General features: G+C 35.2%; 1 protein-coding gene across 1 annotated transcript in view; it reads left to right on the forward strand.

Annotated features, from left to right (window-relative positions):
- Nucleotides 1–15,942, forward strand: part of MSH4 (mutS homolog 4) — a 92,213-nt gene that overhangs the window by 16,445 nt on the left and 59,826 nt on the right. The window contains exons 7-8 of the mRNA XM_036867644.1: nt 4,443–4,615; nt 11,505–11,572. Coding sequence (XP_036723539.1) covers nt 4,443–4,615; nt 11,505–11,572 — 241 coding nt within the window. The remainder of the gene's footprint in view (nt 1–4,442; nt 4,616–11,504; nt 11,573–15,942) is intronic.

A 15,942-nucleotide genomic window follows, 5' to 3' on the forward strand; every position in this document is an offset into this window, starting at 1 on the left:
AATCCTAATCCATTTATGGTGGGAATGTACAATGGTGCAGTCACTTTGGAAAACCACATGGTGGTTCCTCAGAAAGTTAAACATAGCATTACCATATGATCCAGACATTCTACTTCTTGGTATATACCTAAAAGAATTGAGAATGGGGACTCAAACAGATACTTGCACACAAATATTCATAGCAGCATTATTCACAGTAGCCAAAATGTGGAAACAAACCAGATGTCCATCAATGAGTGACTGATAAAATAAGATGTATACAGATAAGGTGTATACATACAATGGAATATCATTCGGCCTTAAAAAGGAATGAAATTCTGATACATGCCACGAGTTGTATGAACCTTGAAAACATTATGTTAAGTGAAATATGCCAGACACAAAAGGAGAATATTTTATGGTTAAATTTATATGAAGTACCTAGAATAGGCAAATTTATAGAGACAGAAAGTAGACAGGTTACCAGGGGCTGGGGGAAGTGGGGAATGGGAGAGTTATTGTTTAACGGATTCAGAGTTTCTGTTTGGGATGATGAGAAATGAATGATGGTAATGGTTGCACAATATTGCAAGTGTACGTAATGACATTGACTTGTGTGCTTAATATGGTTAAAATGCTAAAATTTGTGTTTTGTGTTTTACCATAATAAAAAAAGTTGTGTGCAGAATACTACAAAGTTAAAATAACAAGTTTTAAAAGCATTAAATACAGGAAATTCAAGGGGCTGCATAATCATTTGAGAAGGTGAAAATAGTTGAATCAACTTGGTCTTTGTGTATGACTAGATTGCTGTTTTTATTGGTTTATTGTTAGCTTTAGTTAGAGGAATATTGATGGTAAGCATGAATAAGAGCAAGAATGGGAGATTGCCCATGTGTGTGCACACACACACACAAACACACAGTGTTTATAAGATTTCATAGTGGTTGGGATACCTAAACTAGAATCAAAATGTTATTAGAAGATAATGTAATCAACCTGTGGTGGTGCTTATAGTAGGCATAAACCTATATAGTTTAATATAGGTTCAATTTGGTACAAAGAATTAGTGAGTAATGGTTTTTCTCCTTGAGGAATTACAGTCTAAAGGAGGGGATGCATAGTATCATAGTATCATTAACATGTACTAAGTACATCAGGCCCTCCGTAGCCGAGGGACCCACAGTTGGTTGAATCCACAGATATGGAACCTGTGGATATGGAGGGCCCACTGTAGTAGGCCACTTTATATAAGGGACTTAAGCATCCTCGGATTTTGGTATCCGCTAGAGGTCTTAGAATCAATCCCCTACAGGTACTGAGGGACGACTGTATAGTGATATGAAAGTTTGCATAAAAAAATGATGGGATCATAGCAGAGAAAGAAAGTTAACTGGGCTTAGTTAAGGAGTAAAAGGGGAGTAATTAGAAAAGGCTTTCTAGAGAAGATAATACCTGACATGAGGGGTTTTTTTTTTTTTCCTGATATGAATTTTGAAGTATAAATAGAAATTATCCATGGGCTTCCCTGGTGGCGCAGTGGTTAAGAATCTGCCTGCCAATGCAGGGGACACAGGTTTGAGCGCTGGCCCAGGAAGATCCCACATGCCGCGGAGCAACTAAGCCCGTGTGCCACAACTACTGAGCCTGCGCTCTAGAGCCCATGAGCCACAACTACTGAAGCCCACGCTCCTAGAGCCCATGCTCCACAACAAGAGAAGCCACTGCAACGAGAAGCCCGTGCACCACAACGAAGAGTAGCCCCCGCTCGCCGCAACTAGAGAAAAGCCCACGCGCAGCAACGAAGACCCAATGCAGCCAAAAATAAATAAATAAATAAATAAATAATTTTTAAAAAAGAAGTTATCCAGATTAAGAAGTAGAAAAGGTAGTAAGACAGTGAATATCTAAGTCTTGAAAGCATGATTTTCAATATAGCAATATGGTATGTGCAAAGAAACCATAAGCTATTTACTTTGGTAAAGTACAAGTTGGGAGTAAGTAAGCTTGGAGTAAAATCTCAGCTTTCAGTACTTAAATGTAACTTCGGATATCAATGAAAGGGATAAACTTAAAATAATCATAAATTTTAGTATTAAGAGTACTGAATAGAATAAAGAGTACTTTATACAATTGAAACCTTAAGGTGCTCAGTGCCAATTTCAGAGCCATAGTGTTTAAGTATTTCTGTCACTTTGTGTGCTCTTATCTTGGCTTCACTTTTAATTATGTGAAATCTCCGGACATTATTTACAGTTACAAACTTAGAAACCTATAATATCTAATCTTGTTTATTATTTACTTTAATCATCAAGAACAGTTTAGATCTATCTAGGTACTGTTGGTTCTACTTTTAGTAAAGGTAAGAATAGTACTGTGTATACTATTTGTCATCGTCAGTGTAGTGACCTCAACACCTTTGTAGTTCCACTGAATAATGATGGTCTAAAATTATAACGTTTTAAAGGAGTTTATAATTAATTGTAATTATTCCTTTTCAGCTTAGTGAATAAATAATATTTTTTCTATTGCTAGGAAAAAAGGTATAAAATAATATCTGGATAAAGTACTCTGTCATTGACTTTCTAAATTAAAATAACATGGGGTAACATAGACAGTCAATAACCAAGGCTGGTAATTATTACAGAGGGTTTCATACTCAGTTTTACTTTGTCACATTTCATAGTTAATCATTGTTTACCATTGTCATTGTCAAACATTGTTTGAGTTCCTGCTATATATTAAATGATAGGATATTTGACCTCCAAGAGTTCATATTATAGTTGAAAGGAGAAATTGAGGTCTTTTCACAGACTTGAACCAAAGAATATTAGGTTAAAAGATGGGCATGCTATCTACTGAACTGTCTGAATAGCTCTAATGCTTCTGTGGATTTGTTACTTGTTCAGCATACTGTTTCACCCATTGATTTCTATAGCAAATGGCAGATTTAGGTATGCTCCCCACTTCTTTGTTCCTGCAGAAGACAAGTTCTCAGAATTGTGCCTGTGACTTACCTATGATGACCCCCACTCCCAGCCAGGACTTGATTTGAATAGTTCCCTAAAAATTTGTTTAAATTGATATACCAAAAATTTGGCAGTCTGATGACTTGAGTCATTTTTATTTCCTTTCCCCTCTTAACCCAGATTCAATATGTCAGTAAATCCTCCTGACTCAACCTTTAGAGTACATACATATTCTGGATCACTTCTTAGCATTTCCGGTGCTACAACCCTAACCCATACCTCCCTCATTTTAGCCTGGACTACTGTATAGTGTAATAGCTCCTAACTTGTCTCTCTGCTTTCTTCCCCTCCTACAATTAGTCTGTTCTCAACCTAATGGCCAGAGTGTGATCCTTTTAAACCAGAAATTAGATCTTGGAACTTTCCTGCTTAAAATCTTCCAGAGCTCCTATTATATTTAGAATATAATTCAGACTCTTTACCGTGGCCTACAAGGACTTCTGTGTTCTGGTCTCTTTCAACTTCTTCATTCATCTCCCTCACTTGCAGTGGTCCACCAACTTTGGTCTTCTTTCTGGTTCTGGAGCCAGAAAGACTACCTCGGCTTAAATTGCTGTTCTGTTTTGCCCTTTTAAACGGTAACTCTTTTCTTGTTCACTTATTTGGAAACCTTGGGCAAGTTACTTAATTTCTTTGTGTTTCAGTTTCTTCCCTTATAAAATGTTAATAATAGCATCTATCTCATACCATGGTTGTTAGAATTAAATAAGTTAATATATGTAAAGTGCTTAGAATAAGGCCTGGCACATACTTTGTGTTCAGTATATGTTAGCTATACTCACCATCAATTGTCATCATTATTCCCATCTCATCATCATCTTGGCATGGATGCCTTCTTAACTCAACTGCCGAATATACATACAGGTCTTTCTCAACCAACCTAACTAAATCAACCCTCCTGGTCATTCTCTGTACAGTCCTGTTTGTTTGCTTGTTTTTAACAGTTTCTGTACCTGCTATTATTTTCTTTCTTTCTCTTTTACTTATAATTCTCTAACTTCTTAAGTTAGAACAGAGTGCTTATATTAAATACTCATTTTATCTGTGTAAAAGTTCTCTCTCCCCTTAAGGATGTGTTGTTGATATCTTGCTATTATTGATGGAATGCCATGGACTAGAATATTTTATATTAGTCTGAGTATTGTAACTGATCTATGAAAAAAGCCATTAACTAAATGCAAGAAGATTCTGTCGATCCTTGTTAATCAAAGTGTGCTTCACTGACTGACAGCATACCTGAGAGTGTATTCGAAATGTAGATTCTCAAGCGTCATCCCAGACCTACTGAATCAGAATCCTCATGTGATTTGTATGCATATTAAAGTTTGAGAATCACTACCATAGATTATAGGATTATTTTAAAAGTTAAATTATAGTTTTATTGGATTTTCCTTTGTATACTTAATGAAATTTTCCTAACTTGTGTTTTTAAAGGAACAATCACACACTCTTTGGTGTTCTAAATTACACTAAGACTCCTGGAGGAAGTAGAAGACTTCGTTCTAATATATTAGAACCTCTAATTGATGTTGAAACCATTAACATGAGGTTAGATTGTGTTCAAGAACTGCTTCAAGATGAGGAGCTCTTTTTTGGACTTCAGTCAGGTAAATGAATATCATCTACTTTTACAAATACAAATTTTTTAACAAAATACATTGTCTTCTTAAAAAAATACCAGTCCTGTTGGATTAAGCTCATCCTAATGACCTTATCTTAACTTGATGACATCAGCAAAGATCCAATTTCCAAGTAATATCACATTCAGATACTGGGGTTTAGGATTTCAAGGTTTCTTTTTGGGGGATACAATCCAACTCATAACATGAGGTAAGAGAATTGCCCTTGGCATCTGTTCACTAGCATGGCAGTGCAATTTTCTTCTTAAATCTGTAGGTGGAGGGGCAGTTTATATGCACTGATCCGAGTCCAATTCCTGGTTTCTAGCAACTTGATCTGTCTTCCATAACCTCACTTCCCCAACCTCCCCTCCTGTTGCTCTGGAGGTCTAAATGGAAGTGGTACCTGAAAATCTAGAAGGCATTTACAGCCTTTAGGTTTTCCTAAGTCCAATTCTAAATACCTTTTAATTAGTATAATTTCTTCAAAATTCTGACATTATACTGACTGTGACTCTGCATTTCCAATGTTGTTTTGTATATTCATTTTTTTCTATATATTCCTGTGTATTTTGTGAGGCTTTGGGAAAGGTACAAAAAGGCCACTTTTTAACTGGTCAGCCTTGTTCACAGCAACACCTTATCTCTCTTCTTCCATTAAACATCTTGTTGAAAAACAAATTTTCTGCACACACTGTCTTCTCTTCATCACTACGTCTGAATCAGTCAGTCTTGTTTCTGTGCCCACTCCTGCACTGAGACTGCTCTTGTCAAGGTCACTATAGCAGATATTGTTGGTTCTCTGTGCAGATCTTCTTGGGTCTCTTTTACCTTTCTGTGTGCCCCTTTTCCCTGCTATGTGTGCTTTTGCTTCTAATGGCCTGTACCTGGACTCTCTTTAGAGGCCTGCCCTCAGGCTATTAGAGGGCTTTGCTCTCAGGCACGGAGTGCCAAAACTGCCTTGCGGACCTTAAATGACTGAATGTTGTGGGAGTATGAAAGCCCAGCTGTCTCACACTGTTTTGGCAAAAACCATGAATGTAACTTAAAGTCCACAAGCCTTCTACAGGATTGGTTGAAGTTACCTTCCATAGGACTTTGCCTGAAATTATACTTTTGCTTGGCTTTTTTTCTCTTTCCTGTCCTCTTGTCTTCTTTATTGGTTTCTCGTGGAACCAAATTCTTAATACATTACTTGCACATGAATCCTCATCTCAGCGTCTGCTTCTGGAGCACCCAGCCTAAAACATTCACCCATAGTCTCATTGTTTTTAAATTTAATGGACACATACTAGTTCTCCTATTTGAAATCCAACTTCTTTGGTGCTGCCAAAAATCTCTCCTTATTGAATTAATGCCTTTCTTTGCATCTGTGATTGTACAGTTTCCTAGTTTCCTTCCTATTTCTTTGGAGTTTCCTGTTTTTTAAGCTCTGTCACTCATTTCTTTAACGAGTTTATGACTATCCAGTCAAAACCAATGTGGTATCTCCCTTGTACTGTTATCTTTACTATTTCCAAATAGACTACAGGACTGTATACTGTCTTGGAATGTCTTCAGAAAGCTCTGTCATTGATCAGGTAACAGAGTAAAAACCCCAGAGTCCTTTCTTTCAAATGGAAGTGAGAATGACTTCTAAGTCTTCTTTTTAGGCTTGTTTTCCTTTGCTCGTTCCCTAAATGCTATGGCTCTTCAAAGGTATGTCCTAGGTTGTCTTTTTACCCTGTATATTCTTATTATATGATTTACCCACCTTCTTGGTCTTATAATTATCATTCACGTATTCATAACTTCCAAATTTACATCTCATGCCCAGATATCTCTATAGACCTTCAGCCCCATATATCTTATTGCCTACTGAGCACTTATTAGATGTTCCTTAATCACCTCACATTTAATGTGTCCAAACTGTGCCATCTTCCCTTCTAAATCAATCCCTTCTGATTTCAGCTCTACATCCAAGCTGTTTACCAAACCAGATACCTGGAAGTCATTCTTGACACTTCCCTTCCTTGAGATTAATCATCAAATTCTGCAAAGTCTCTTTTCTGTGTATCTCTTGCATGTTTAGCTTCTATTCCCAATGCTGCTGCTCCAGCCTGGGGTACCATTTATCTATAATCTGATTTATTGCAGCAGCCTTCTGTTTGGCTTCCTCCTCCAGTCTTGTTCTTTACAGTCTCTTCTCTATATGAGAGCCAGAGAGATCTTCTGAAAATATAAATCTGAGCATATTACTCTTCATTAGTTTCTTGTTGTTGATGTAATAAAGTACCACAAATTTAGTGGCTTAAACCAACATGAATTTATTATCTTACAGTTCTGGAAGTCAGAAATCAGTTTTGCTGGGCTAAAATCAATGTGTTAGCAGGTCCACCGTTTCTTCTGGAGGCTCTAGGGGCAAAACTGTTTCCTTGCCCTTTCCAGTTTCTAGAGGCGATCTACATTCCTTGGCTCATGGCCCTTCCTCCATCAAAGTCAGCAGAATAGTTTCTTCTCTACTTTCTGACCTCTGCTTTTGTCCTTATATCTTCTCTCTTTGACTGATCCTCCTACCTCCCTCTTTTTTTTTTTTTTCTTTTTTGGCCACGCGGCTTGTGGGATCTTAGTTCCCTGACCAGGGATAGAACCTGGGCCCCAGACTGTGAGAGCACAGAGCCCTAACCACTGGACCGCCAGGGAATTCCCCTGCCTCCCTCTTATAAGGACCCTTGTGATTACTTTGGGACTAACAGATAATCCAGAATAATCTCTCCATTTCAGGATGCTTAACTTAAACCCATCTTCAAAGTCCCATTTACCAGATAACATGTTCAAAGGTTCCAGGGATTAAGCTGTGGACATCTCTGTGGGGCTACCACATATCCACTTGCATAAAATCCTTCATTCTCTTCTCATTACTTTTAGGATAAAATCCGAACTCTTCTGGATGGCTATTTCTTTATCAACTCCCACAGCATCTCTTGTTACTCGTCACTTTTCATTCTGCCTTCTAGTATAATTGAACTTCTTTTAGTTACTTGAACATATCCTGTCTCATGTTCTGGCTTTAAAATTTTTTTTAATTTAATTTATTTCCATTGGTGTATAGTTGATTTACAATATTAGTGTCAGTTGTACAACATAATGATTCAAAATTTGTATAGATTATACTCCATTTAAAGTTATTACAAAATAATGACTATATTCCTTATGCTGTATAATATATCCTTGTAGCTTACTTATTTTATACATAGTAATTTGTACCGCTTAATCCCCTACCCCTCTCTTGCCCCTCCTCCCTACCCTCTCCCCATTGTTAACCACTAGTTGGTTCTCTGTATCTGTGAGTCTGTTTCTGTTTTGCTATACTTTCGTTTGTTTTATTTTTTAGATTCCATGTATAAGTGTTTGTCTTTCTCTGCCTGACTTATTTCACCCTCCAAGACCCGTCCATGTTTTCGCAAATGGCAAAATTTCATCCTTTTTTTATGGCTGAGTAGTATTCCATATATATGTACACACACATATACCATATCTTCTTTATTCACTCATCTGTTGATGGACACTTAAGTTGCTTCCATATCTTGGCAATTGTCAGTAATGCTGCTGTGAACATTGGGGTGCATGTATCTTTTCGAATTAGTGTTTTTGTTTTTTTCAGATATATACCAAGGAGTAGAATTGCTGGGTCATATGGTAGTTCTATTTTTAGTTTTTTGAGAAACCTCCATATTGTTTTCCACAGTGACTGCACCAGTTTACATTCCCACCATCAGTGTATGAAGGTTCCCTCTTCTCGACAACCTTGTCAACATTTGTTATTTGTGGTCTTTTGGATGACAGCCATTCTGACAGGTGTCATGTGATATCTCATTATGGTGTTGATTTGCGTTTCTCTGATGATTAGCAGTGCTGAGCATCTTTTCGTGTGCCTGTTGGCCACCTGTATGTCTTCTTTGGAAAAATGTCTATTCAGGTCTTCTGCCGATTTTTTAATTGGATTATTTGTTTTTTTGATATTGAGTTATTTGAGCTGTTTATATATTTTGGATATTAACCCCTTATCGGGTATATCATTTGCAAATATTTTCTCCCATTCAGTAGACTGTCTTTTCATTTTGTCAGTGGTTTCCTTTGCTGTGCAAAAGCTTTTAAGTTTCATTAGGTCTTATTTGTTTATTTTTGTTTTTATTTCCTTTGCCTTAGGAAACAGATCCAAAAAAATATTGACCATTCATGTCAAAGAGTGTTCTGTCTGTGTTATATTCTAGGAGTTCTATGGTGTCAGGTCTTACATTTAGGTGTTTAATCTATTTTGCGTTTATTTTTGTATATGGTATGAGAAAATATTCTAATTTCATTCTTTTGCATGTAGCTGTCCAGTTTTCCCAGCACCATTTATTGAAGAGACTGTCTTATCCCCATTGTGTGTTCTTGCCTCCTTTGTCATAGATTAATTGATCATATGTGCATGGGTTTATTTCTGTTCCATTGATCTGTGTGTCTGTTTTTGTGCATATCGTGTTCTGGCTTTTGCACTCTGTAATATTTGTCTAGAATCTTTTCTCTTTCTTCTCTGCAACCTCTTCTCCCAAACTACTCTTTAGCCAACTTCAGTTCATAATTTACCATCCTAGTTTAGATGTCACTTCTTCTAGAAGCCTCTCTGACTCCCCAAGTCTAGATTAGGTATCTTTTCTATATGTTGTCTATAGTATCTTGTTATGGCACTTATCTTACTGTATTGTAAGTGAATGTTTTGTTGGATGATTCCCATATGAGTCTAGGACATAATGGGTGTTCATATTTGTTAAGCTATTGACTTATTATTGAACATGTTGAAAATTGTATTCTGTTGTTCCAAAGATTATAGTGTTCTATATGATGAGATTTTAATGAAAAACTTGGATTTTATTTGAAACTTTACGGAAAGTTTTAAATTGGCATCTACAAATGTTAAATATTTCTATGTTTTCTTTATCTTGACAGTTTATAATTTATCTTAACATGTAATAAAGTAGGGGAGCAGGAATACAGAACAAGGGTAATTTTTATAGTTTATTAAAATATGAGAATGTGAACCTCATAAAAAGTACAGTACGTACTTTCTTGTAGGCATTCTACAATAGGGATGAAAACATGAAGATTAAGTTATAAGTTTTTGTCCTCAGGGATCTTACATTCATGTTAGAGACACAGAACTCTAAATAAAAAAATATGATACAGTGTGAAAAACACAATAATAATTTAATATTTTGTGGAAACATAGAGGAAGGAGCTGGGATAAATATAGAATCCAGGATTCACAGAGATAATATTTTAGCTCTGTCTTAAGGGAATGAGTAGGATTTTGACAACAGGAGAATTCTAGAAATGATACTCAAGACAAAGGGAACATGCCTGGGCAAGGTATGTTGATGTGCATAGCGGTAAACAAAAATGTTTTTTGGATGCAGTGGCTGGGATAAAGATCTGGTATGGGTGCTGCTGACTGTGATCTTGAGCAGTCATTACTTTCTAGGGTACACTTGTTTTTCTGGGAAGTTGAGGAAGGTAGAGTTAACATAAGCTTCTGCAGTTATACTTACATTGTTATAAAAGAACTTGCTGTATTTAAGGCATGGCCAGTAGTTATTTATGACTTGAAGCCTTGGGGAATGGCAGGAAATGAGAATTGGGGCTGGTTTATGAAGAGCCTTTATATAATGCTAAGAAATTTGGATTTTATCCTGAAATCAATAGGGCGGTGATGATTCTAAACCAAGAGAGTAATATATATGGTCAAATCCTTATTTTAGAAACATTGTTTGTTTGTTACAGTAGATTTGGGGAGAGGAAGAAAGAAGAGACTGAAAAAGAGAAAGGCCCATCTATGCGAGGGCTTAAGAGAGTCTGACTAGTGGACTCACATGTAAAATGTCACGGTAGTATAATATAATAGTATAACAGTATAATAGTATACTCAGCCTATTTACTCTAATTTTGTAACCACAGTTTTAACATAATTACCATAGAAGTGGTAATTTAGAAAGGAGCACAGCTCTAGAGGTAGGCAAACTGAAGAACATCAGAAGTTTGAACAAGAAAGAAGTGACATAAAATTTTTGTATTTAGTTCTTTTTTTTAAAGGATAACAGTTTGGGGCCACTTCATGAAAGTATCAATAAGTTTACACAAAAACTTTTGAGATCACACATAACAATGATGATAATAACCATGAGTCATTAAGAAATAGTTACGATAGTTTAAGGTAAAGAAAAAAACACCTGGGGACATTTAAAAGGGATAGATTCCAATTATCTATACATATACTTTTATAGTGTACTTGAAGCTGGAAAATGAGTTGAGAAGAATAAAATAACAGTTTTGAGCTCTGGTATGTGCAAGGTACTTTACACATATTATTGCACTTAATCCTCACTACAACCTTAGGAGGAAGATGTTATTATCCACATTTAAAATATGAGAACAACTAAAGTTCAGAGAAGTTATGTAACTTTTGAAAGGTTATATGGTTAGTGGTTGAACTATGCTTTCAAACTAATCTTCTCTGATCTTTTAAGTATCATGTAGAAAATTTAGAAGTCAAAAAGGTTGGAAGAAAATTATGATAAGCAACATATAAAAGTCAGAGAAGTAGAGTTTCAAGAAGGAAGGGGTGATCAACAGTGGCAAAATTTGAAGACAAGTTCTGAGTAATCAAAATTAGGAAAAGACCACTAGAATTTATTATTTTACTCCTGGTAAATGTAAGATAGATGAAGATAATTCAAACAAGTAATATTTGCAGGTAAAACTTCTGTTTTATTACTTGAGGATAATATTTTACATAGTGTCTATTTTAAAACTGTAACATAAAGTTTAACTGCTCATAGTTTCTGTTTGTTTGTTTCAGTTATAGCAAGATTTCTTGATACAGAGCAGCTTCTTTCTGTTTTAGTCCAAATTCCAAAGCAAGACACGGTATGTTTATGTATAAATTATGTTATATTGTTATACCTTATGTAATATAACTTGTCTTAATATGATGTAACAATTGGAAAATATGAAAATCTTTTGGAAAAGTACTTCATTATTAATATCTGGAGTATTATGCCTTTTTAAAGGAAACTTTTTTCTTCAATGTATTATCATATATGATATACTAAAAATTAAAAGTTTCTTAGGTGAGGAATTGGTGTATTTTCATTAATCAAATATTTACTTAAAGAATTTGGATATAGTTTTCAAAAACCTTAGATTATAATAATTTGCTTAATAAACTAGAGAAAAATTGTTTTAGTTCCAAAGGTCCTTTAAAAGGTGATCATTATGTGAAGTTTGATTAGTTTTCAAATATGCTTAACTTTTAAGAATGAAACAAAGTCTTTGGATATTTTACAAATTTAAATACTTAGTGCCATATATACAATGGAATATTACTCAGCCATAAAAAGAAACAAAATTGAGTTATTTGTAGTGAGGTGGATGGACCTGGAGTCTGTCATACAGAGTGAAGTAAGTCAGAAAGAGAGAAACAAATACTGTATGCTAACACATATATGTGGAATCTAAAAAAAAAAAGTGGTACTGATGAACCTAGTGGCAGGGTAGGAATTAAGATGTAGACATAGAGAATGGACTTGAGAACATGGTGGGCAAGGGTAAGCTGGGACGAAGTGAGAGAAGCATCGACATATATACACTACCAAATGTAAAATAGTTAGCTAGTGGGAAGCAGCAGCATAGCACAGGGAGATCAGCTTGGTGCTTTGCCATGACTTAGAGAGGTGGGATAGGGAGGGTGGGAGGGAGGCTCAAGAGGGAGGGGATATGGGGACATGTGTATGCATATGGCTGATTCCCTTTGTTGTGCAACAGAAACTAACACAGTATTGTGAAGTAATTATACTCCAATAAAGATCTATTAAAAAAATAATTAATAAGTAAATACTTAGTGCCTATAGGCACATTCTATAAAGAAAGTAATAGATGGTTTTCATTCTTCCATTTAAGGTGAATTGAAAAATATTTACTTTAATGAAATACATGTACAGTTGACTGTTGAACAATGCAGGGGTTGAAGTGCCCCCTCCCCGCCCCCCATACAGTTGAAAACCCACGCAGGTGTGTAACTTTACAGTCAGCCTTCTGCATACGAGGGTTCTGCGACTGGATTGTGTCATACTGTATTTTTTGAATAAAATCCACCTATGAGTGGACCTGCACCGTTCAAACCCATGTTGTTCAGGGGTCACCTGTATATTTTTGCTCGTGTGCTTAAAAAGGAAAGACGTCTTGTACATCAGTAAAATTTGATTTAAAATTTGATTACTTTGCAAATCCATTGAAGTCTTATCTATGTTTAAGAAGCCTTTCCATATTGTAGAGATAATACTCTTAAGGTTCATTTACAATAAAAACATTATATGGAAAAGTTTTGGATGTTGGGCAGGCAGATAATTGGAAGTTTCCTTAAATAATTGAAACACCTTAAAATTCAATATATGCAAATGAGAGGTAACCTAGACCAACTGATGTCTGGAACAAAATTAGTTGGTTTCATACAATGAGGTTAGAAGCATTCCTTCCTCTTCAGTTTTCTCATAGTGTTTGTGTAGAACTGGTAGTATTTCTTCCTTAAATGTTTGGTAGAATTCACAAATGAAGCCATTAAAACTTGGAATTTTCTTTGTAGGAATGTTTTTGACTCTAAATTCAACTTCTTAAATATTTAATAGATATGATGCTATTCAGGTTACCTGTTTCTTCTTCTTCTTTTTTTTTTTTTTTGGCCACGCAGCTTGTGGGATCTTAGTTCCCTGACCAGGGATTTGAACCTACACCCTCAGCAGTGAAAGTGCAGAGTCCTAACCACTGAACCACCAGGGAATTCCCAGAATACCTTACTTTTAATTAGGGTGTTTATTTCATTTGTACTTAATGAGATTATTGATATGTTTTGATTTAAATCTGCCATCATGGTACCTTTTTTCTATTTGCTTTCTTCTCCTTTTCTTCTCCCTTCCTTTGGATTAACTGAATATTTTTTATGATCCCATTTTACTCCTCTGTTGATTTATTGGATAGAACTCATTGTTTTGTTATTTTAATGGTTGCTTTCAGGTTTATAGAATACATCTTTAGCTGAATTCAGTCTACCTTCAAATAATATTACGTCACTTCACATATGGTATAAGAACCATAGAGTAGTGGCAACAAAAGCAAAAATAACACAAGTTGGGAGTACATCCAACTAAAAAACTTCTGCACAGCAAAAGAAATAACCAATAAAATGAAAATATAACTCCAGAATTGGAGAAAATATTTGCAAATCATATATCTGATAAGGAGTTAATATTCAAAATATATAAAGAACTCATATAACTCATTAGCAAAAAAACAAACAATCTGATTAAAAAATGGTCAGAGGAACCAAATAGATATTTTTCCAAAGAAGACATATGAATGACTAGCAGGTGCGTGAAAAGGTGTTCAGCATCACTAATCATCAGGATAATGCAAATCAAAACCGCAATGAGATATCACCTCTCACTTTTTTAGAATGCCTGTCATCAAAAGGATATAAGATAGCAAGTGTTGGTGAGGATGTGGAGAAAAAGGAACCCTTGTGCATTATTGATGGAATGTAAATTAGTGCAGCTAAATTTATGGAAAAGAGTATAGCAGTTCCTCAAAAAATTAAAAAAATAGAACTACCATATGATCTAGCAATCCCACTTCTAAGTATATATCCAAATGAAATAGAAGCAGGATGCTGAAGAGATACCTGCACTCCCATGTTGATTGCAGCATTATTCACAATAGCCAAGATACAGACAGACACACACTGGAATATTATGCAGTCGTGAGAAAGAAGGAAATACTTCCGTTTGTGGCAACAAGGGTAGCATTGAGGGCATTATGCTAAGTGAAATAAGCCAGACAGAAAAAGATAAATACTGCATGGTTTCGTGTATGAGAAATCTAAAAAAAAAAAAAAAAAAAGCAAACTCACAGAAAGAGAGAGTAGAAAAGTTGTTGCCAGGGCTTGCAGATCAGGGAAATAGGAAGAGGTGGGTAAAAGGGTACAAACTTTCAACTATAAGATGAATAAGATCTGCAGATCAAATGTAAAACATGGTGACTATAGTTGATAACACTATTGTATAATTGAAATTTGCCAAGAGAGTAAATCTTAAATGTTCTCACATACAAAAAGAAAGATAAATATGTGAGGTGATGGATGTGTTAATTAACTAGATGGGGGGATCCTTTTGCAATGTATATGTACATCAAATCAACACAATGTACACTTTAAATATCTTATAATTTTATATGTCAGTTATACCTCAATAAACCTAAAAAAGAAAACCTTATGGTAGTATGCTGCCATTCCCCCCATTCCTCCCACTGAGCTATTGTCATATATTTTATTTCTACATATATCACAGTTTATTTTTTAAAACATAACAGCTTTATCAAGGTAGAATTCACAAAGCATACACTTCACCCATTTGAAGTATACAATTTAACCATGTTTTGTATATTCATAGTTGTACAACAAACACTACAGTCAATTTTAGAACGTATTCATCACCCCAAAAAGCAACGCTGTACCCGTTAGCAATCACTTTCCATTCCTCCCAATCCTCTTCCCCCCAGTTCTTGGCATTTCTAATCTATCTGTTCCTTTAGATTTGCCTATTCTTGACATTTCATATAAATAGAATCACACAATATGTAGTCTCTTACGTTTGGCTTTTTTCACTTAGCATAATGTTTCAGGTTAATTCATATTGTAGCATACCTCAATATTTGATTCTTTTTATTGATAAATAATATTCCATTGTATAGATATAGCACATTTTGTTTATCTGTTCATCAGTTGATGAACATTTGAGTTGTTTGCACTTTTGATTATTAATAATGCTGCTATGAATATTTATATACAAGTTTTTGTGTGGATGTAAGTTTTTGTTTATCTTGGATCTATACCTAGAGTGGAATTGCTGGGTCATATGGTAACTCTACGTTTAATTGTTTGAGGAACTGCCAGACTGTTTTCCAAAGTGACTATCGTTCTACATTTCCACCAGCAGTCTATGAGGGTCCCAATTTCTCCACATCCTTGCCAACATTTGTTATTATCTGACTTTTTGATTCTAGTCATCCTAGTGGGTATGAAGTAGTCTCTTGTGGTTTTTATTTGCATTTCGCTGATATGACTAATGATGTTGAGCACCTTTTCTTGTGCTTATTGGCCATTTGTATATCTTCCTTGGAGAAATGTTTACTCATATCCTTTGCTAATTTTTGATTGGATTGTATTTTTATTATTGAGTTGTAAGAGT

The sequence above is a fragment of the Balaenoptera musculus genome, chromosome 1 (assembly GCF_009873245.2).
Source record: "Balaenoptera musculus isolate JJ_BM4_2016_0621 chromosome 1, mBalMus1.pri.v3, whole genome shotgun sequence".
In the NCBI taxonomy this organism is placed as follows: Eukaryota; Metazoa; Chordata; class Mammalia; order Artiodactyla; family Balaenopteridae; genus Balaenoptera; species Balaenoptera musculus.